The sequence below is a fragment of the Lutjanus erythropterus genome, chromosome 7 (genome assembly GCF_056507025.1).
Source record: "Lutjanus erythropterus isolate fLutEry1 chromosome 7, fLutEry1.hap2, whole genome shotgun sequence".
NCBI classification, from domain to species: Eukaryota; Metazoa; Chordata; class Actinopteri; order Lutjaniformes; family Lutjanidae; genus Lutjanus; species Lutjanus erythropterus.
This window is the reverse complement of record NC_139323.1, coordinates 18,248,940-18,255,039: the sequence shown is the minus strand read 5'-3', so window position 1 is coordinate 18,255,039 and position 6,100 is coordinate 18,248,940. Positions and strand designations below refer to the sequence as shown.

Genomic DNA, 6,100 nt, shown 5'->3' with positions numbered 1-6,100 from the left:
AGGGGGATACGTGTCTCAATAACCCCAAACTAAAGTGCCTGCTCCAGAAGACATTTTGTGGTCTTCACGTGTACCTAAAAAAACATGTTGTCTCTACTGCTCTGGTTTTGACATTGGATTTGAAATCTCGAAAACCGCAAAAAAAACTTTCTCTGCAGTTATGCCGTTAAATTACACGAATCAAGCACAAATTTAGAATTTTTGAACAGATGTCTTTTGAAATTATCGATATGGGGTATGGGTAGCAGCCAATAAAGCTTCCATTTGGAGTTGTGTCTGAGTTTTGGGTGGATACACATAGTTGCTGACAGCGGTGAGAGGTCAAGAAGAAAGTGAAGGGGTGCCCAGAGTCAACTCCTGTTGATCAGGCCCATAATTCATAAGTACGGCCCTGACTGGAGGGCGAAGACATGAGGACTCAGCAGCTTCAGTTGGGGAGCGTGTCCAATCCCAGTGAGGCTGCGTGCTGCTTGGCCCGCAGACGGAGGTTCTCAATGCTGGTGGTCTTGCTGTTGAGGCTTCCAGGGAGGCTGCCTGGCGCCGCCTGCAACAGCGGGCTGTTCCACACCTGCTGGGCCTGTGACAGCGTCTGGTAGTAGGACTGGCAGGGCAGCGAGCCCAGCGGGGACGGCATGTTGACGTTCATGCCCAGGTAGGGCAGAGAGGACGGAGTGCTCATGTCAAAGGACGGGTAGTGCACCAGGTTGTTGGTTGCAGCCATGTGCTGCCGAAACTGCTCTTGCAGCCGGAAGAGACTGAGAGGAGACGAGGCGTAGGAGTTGCTCTGCGCCAAACCGCTGGTTGCGCTGCTGGAGGACGGCAAGGCAGGAGAGTTGAGAGGAGAGTCTGAGAGACAGGAAGAGAGAAGGAGGACTTTAGAATGTTTGGACATGCACTGACATGTCTTGCATAGATATTTTTTGTGTTTGTCCTATGAGCTTTTGTTAAGCATTATATTACGGAGACCTGGGGAAGGAAAAAAATAGATGGATGAAAAAATTATGGGTGAAAAGCGAAAGCGCCTCTGCTTCCAGGTCAAAACCCAAGGGAGAAGAAAGATTGCGCCTAGTCATTAATAACCTTAGAACATTTTAGAAGTTATTATTTATAAGTTGCAACATTGCAACTTTGGCAACTTTACTTTTATCCGTAACATTACCCTTTTCAAAGTCTGTGTTTATTTTATTAGTAGCTTTTGTGAATTCAACATTACTGGACATGCTAATTTGCTTGCGTTACCCAATTATTAATTGTGTCTGTATCATTAGCTGTAATGTTACTTAATTCTCTTTTACACAACCTGTTCAAGGTGGGAATTTATTTCAACCAATAATATTTTCTTACCCATTTATTAAAATTTTTCACCCCTCTATTTTTTCCTCCACCATATCCCAATAGGGGCACCATATTATACCAATTCACTAGAAATATCTTGTACATGAATGTGATTAGATTCTAAATTATGACATGTAATCTGGAAATATAACAGGACAAGTAGCTGCATTCATTCAGAAAGTGGTATTTATACCTGATGTAGGACTCAGCCGTTTACAGGATGGGGAGCTGCTCCCCGGCTGTGCTCCCCCCTCACTCTGTGTCTCCTCCCTGATCTTCACCCTCGTCTCCCCTCTCATTTCATCCTCTTCTCTGTCAGCGTTATCTTCTGCTCCTGACTCGCTGTCCGACGGCTCAGGGGAGGTGACGTTGACTTCCACACTCATCTCTCCAGGCTGCGGCCGTGCGACTGCCACCCTCTCTGTCTCTGAATGACAGGAGGAGGAGGAGGAGGGAGGGGGAGGAGTGTGTGCCTCAGGAACAAGGGTGGTGGTGGTGGTGGTGGTTGTGGTGGTGGTATTGGTGTTGGTGAGGTCAGTCTTGGAGTCGTCCGTAGAGCCCTCTGGAGCTCCAGACGCCTCCTTCTGCTTCTGGAGCTGCTCTTTCTGCAGGCTGCGCTGCTTCTTACGAAACTTGGCCCGGCGGTTCTTGAACCAAACCTGGAAGATGGATGGATGGACAGATCAGTGCAGAACTACAAGAAACATAACAGTGGACAACTTTAAACCATAGCATATGACAGCCTTGTCTTGCCTGTCCCTTATCACTGTTAAAGGGATAGTTAGGATTATTTGATGCAGGGTTGTGTGAGGTACTTCTAGATAGTCCACCTGAAAAAAAATATATCAGTTTAAGTGCACACTATATTTAGAATATTTTCACTGCTTTACTTTGCCATTGGACAGCTTTTTCTGACATCTGTTATACAAGCCAAATATTGCTCTCCTCAAACCAACCAAACTCCATAGACAAAATCCATAATTTTACCTCAGAATACGGGAGTTGCTGGTTTACCGCTGCCTCGATCTGTTAGTTTGTTTGTGTTACTGTAAAACTTTCATGCTCAGATTCAACAAAGTCAGACAAAAACACTAACAATTAACAGATTGAGGCAGCAGTAGACCAGAAAATCCCGCATTTTGGGAGGTAAAATGACTGATTTTGCCTATGGAGTTTGGTTGGTTTGAAGAAAGCAATATTTGGCTTGTATAACGGATGATTCCTGTCAGAAAGTAAAGTGGTGAAAATGTTGCTGGTGCCCCTCTCTGCTCCTCCTAACATGGCTGTGCCAACCACCATCTACTGTAGGTAATACACTACAAGTACCTCAAACAACCCCACTTCAACTGTCTCTTTAATGGCACTAGATGACCTCCAAATTAATCCGAGCATCTCAGAGTGCAACAGACAAACAGCACAGATGATAAATGCTTTCTGGGGGGTTTATACCTGAACGCGAGCCTCAGGCAGGTTGGTGCACATGGCCAGACGTTCACGCATCACCACATCAGGGTAGTGGGTCTTCTGGAAAGTTTTCTCCAGGGCCTCCAGCTGCTGGGCGGTGAAGGCCGTCCGACTGCGCCGCTGCTTTCGGTGCTGGGAACCATACCGGGCCTCAAGGATAATGTCTTGAAATGTGCAGCCGTTGAGAAACAAGAAACATGACCAGTTTAATTGAAGGACGGGTCAAAGGGCATTTAATAAGCACCAACAGTACACAGTGAATTTGTGTTAGGACAGTTTCTCTTCACGTCAGTGGTTGGAATAACTGACAAACAAAGAGCTGTTGCTTGTAAAAGATGGACATCTTTAATGACGCACTGGATCAAAGTAAAACACTGGACATCAAAATGAGCTACTGATTCTTACCAGCCAGTCTCTCTGCCAGAGTGAGGGCATGCACTGACGGCCTGTAGTCAGGCGCGTGCTGGGCCTGTTGCGCCGCCTGCTGGTGAAGGTTGTACATGGCGCTCAGTGAGTTCATGGCGTGGAGAGAGTAGCCGTTCACCCCGTAGTGCTGCATGACCGCAGAGCTGCAGAGAGAAAGAGACACGCTGCGGTGAGAACAAAACACTGTTGTCTAGTTGTTGAAACTTAAGCACTTTTTATAACAGTGTATTCTGTAATATGACTAATTGAAATGGCAACAGGTGAAATACAGAAAAGACCGCGCTGCAAAGAAAAAATAAGTCCATTTTTATCAGAGAATAATTGAGCTAAAATGGTTTTTCATGGCATAAACGATTATTTAGCTGAGAGGGTTTGTTTTCTGTTCGATTCATTTAGCTGATATTTAGATAAACATAAAGAAACGGAACATTTAAGGAAACGGTGTTTCTTCCCACGGCGTCCCACAACAGCGGCATTTAAACCGTTAAGGGAAAAAAAAAATCTGTTTGAAACTTTTTTATGTAAATAAACATTTCTAGTTGCCATTAGATCAGGAAAAAAAAAATGTGTGCTATATGAATCTACAGCGCAACACTGAATGATTTCACCGCAAATTTAGATTTACCATATGATACTGAACAGAAGTGTGCAGAAAAATTAAACTGATTCAAATAATTTTTCACTTCCATTCAGCAATGAAAAATAAGATATATCCTCAGCGCTTTATTCACACAAATAAAATATTATATAGGCCTGATATAAAAAGTTGAGAAGTGACTTCATTTTGTAGTAATTATTTTATTGCATTGTAACGCTATTTTGTGGTCCTTTCTTGATATTGTTATTGTTATTTTAACGTGTTTATATTAAATATTAAATATGTGCTGATAATAGTCTAATTTCTTTGTCGTCGTCGTCCACAATTGTGATTAATTAAAAATATCTTACCTGTCATATGATAATAATAATAATAATAATAATAATAATAATAATAATAATAGCTAGATTGCTATATCATTGATAAATTATTTATCAGGCAGGTATAAAAAGGCATTGTCAATTTTCCCGTCCACACAAAACAAAACAAGCCATTAATTCTGACCATGTCGCTGCCTTATTTCTCCGTTTACAATCTCATTAAAATTTCAGTCTTTACAGTTTGTAAAAGAAAACATTTCCTTTGTCGCGCTGAATGGCTGTTAAAGCTCCGCAGGCTGGACTCACTGACAGCAGGTGCGACTAAATATTTACTTTTTGCTCCCTGAGAGTTTCATATTCTTCTTCTTTTTTGACTGGAAGAGGGGGCCGTTTATTTCAATCTGTGGCGGGTCCCAGGTCACTTTCAGACGCCTGCAGGCTAACGCAGATGTGTGACAGGTCTTCAGTGAAATATGCACGGTGATCCCCAGTTGGGCTCCTGTCTAATGTGGGTGCAAATAGCTTCCAACAAGGCTATTAATTTATCATCAGGCCTGACACGTCAAAGATGGGCCACTTACTGTGTGTACGTGTGTATGTGACCAAAACGTGTGACTAATGCAATAGCATTTTTTTTTTTATTTCCTTGCATTATTTTTCCAAATCAGCCTCTGGCTGGATTCGTGTAATCTGTTCGATTTTTTAAATCTGCAGCTTAAAAATTCAACATAAAAACGCTCTTCTTTCAGGACAATGTCACACAGCCTCGGGCTCTGATTTAAGTCTAATTATGCTAATTGCCGTGGATTTATGAGTTATACAGCATTTACCACAGACTGGCCCCGGGGCCGGAGCTCTGTCTGCATGTAGGCATCGATTCAGCAGCATTCAGAAACTTGAGCGAGAGGAAATGAACGGCGGTAATTAATCTATAATCAACAAATAACGTGTAATAATTAACAAAACAAACAAAAAGAGCCTGCTTAACTTTCTAAACCTTATTAAACACTATTTGCGCGTAGGCTGCACAAATAAGAAAGTATTTGTCTTGAACCCCTGTGTAAATTACAACCTGACAGCTGAAGGTGTTACTGAAACTGATAGAGAAAACTGTGAGCATTTACACACTTTTAACGGATAAACAAAAGACAAAGAACATTTCATTGTTAACCTGCCTTCACAAGTGTTGGATATTTGACGGGCTGCATTAATAAAACTGATTTTTTTGGAAGACAAGAAAAGTCCAAGATAACAAACAGGAATGCACATTTAAAAAAAAGACTCGAAAAGTAAATTTACAGTTTTAAAATAAGACAACTTGTTTGGCTACAGAAATAATTCAGGAAAACAGGCAACTTGGACTCAGCAAACTTCTTACCTCTTTCCTCTGAGTGTGTCTGAAGTTAAATATCTCCACCAGCAACCGAATATTTTCCCCTTCAAATCTTCTTCTTCTCTAAAATCCGCAGTTCTTTGTTCACTCTTTCATGTTTTGGCTTTTTTTGTTTTTCGTTTACTTTGATATTATCCTGAGAATATCCCGCTCTGTGGGTCTGCTGCTCCTCTCCGCTCCGTCCTCCGTCTCTCCTCTGTGTGGATGTGGGAGGATGCTGAGCTGCCATCTCTCGGCCTTTAAAGCGCTCCGGGTGGGGTCACCGGGCCGCTCACACGCTCCTTCTCTGTGCCAATCACGTCGCGTCGCTCCACCACAGCGCCTCCGCCCTCCTCCACCTCCACAGCGCTCCTCTCTTCATACATGATCTCTCTGCATCCGAGGTGCCGACTTTTCTACTGCTGCCGCTGTTTTTGTTGTTTTGGAAGAAATAAAATACATTTTTTTGTACATAAAAAGCGAATTCAAAGAATTTTCTGCAGAAATGGACAATACTTTTTCTAATTATTGTTAATAAACTCACTGTTATAACAACAGTTAATTTTTTTGAAGATGGTAATAATG

At 42.4% G+C, this 6,100-nt stretch overlaps 1 protein-coding gene across 2 annotated transcripts; it reads right to left on the bottom strand.

Moving 5' to 3' along the window:
* Positions 1-244: 244 nt before the first annotated feature.
* Positions 245-5,759, bottom strand: LOC146323876 (diencephalon/mesencephalon homeobox protein 1-B-like). 2 transcript variants are annotated; one of them, XM_084722211.1, is made up of 5 exons: positions 5,522-5,759; positions 3,205-3,368; positions 2,785-2,963; positions 1,529-1,994; positions 245-846 (listed from the first exon to the last, which is right to left on the bottom strand). In XM_084722211.1, the coding sequence occupies exons 2-5, from the start codon at positions 3,356-3,358 to the stop codon at positions 428-430; spliced, it is 1,218 nt and encodes a 405-aa protein (XP_084578337.1). In that variant the 5' UTR covers positions 3,359-3,368; positions 5,522-5,759; the 3' UTR covers positions 245-427. The 2 variants fall into 2 exon arrangements, with proteins under 2 accessions (XP_084578337.1, XP_084578336.1); XM_084722210.1 differs by having other exon boundaries at positions 2,785-2,979; positions 3,206-3,368.
* Positions 5,760-6,100: the final 341 nt, after the last annotated feature.

What these genes read in the sequence shown, in the direction of transcription:
- LOC146323876 (XM_084722210.1), bottom strand. Translation starts at nt 3,358, where the DNA reads ATGCAGCACTACGGGGTGAACGGCTACTCTCTCCACGCCATGAACTCA. An exon ending in CTCTGGCAGAGAGACTGGCT is followed by an intron (nt 2,980 to 3,205) that starts GGTAAGAATCAG and finishes TTGTTTCTCAAC; the next exon opens with GGCTGCACATTTCAAGACAT. An exon ending in TGCCTGAGGCTCGCGTTCAG is followed by an intron (nt 1,995 to 2,784) that starts GTATAAACCCCC and finishes TCCATCTTCCAG; the next exon opens with GTTTGGTTCAAGAACCGCCG.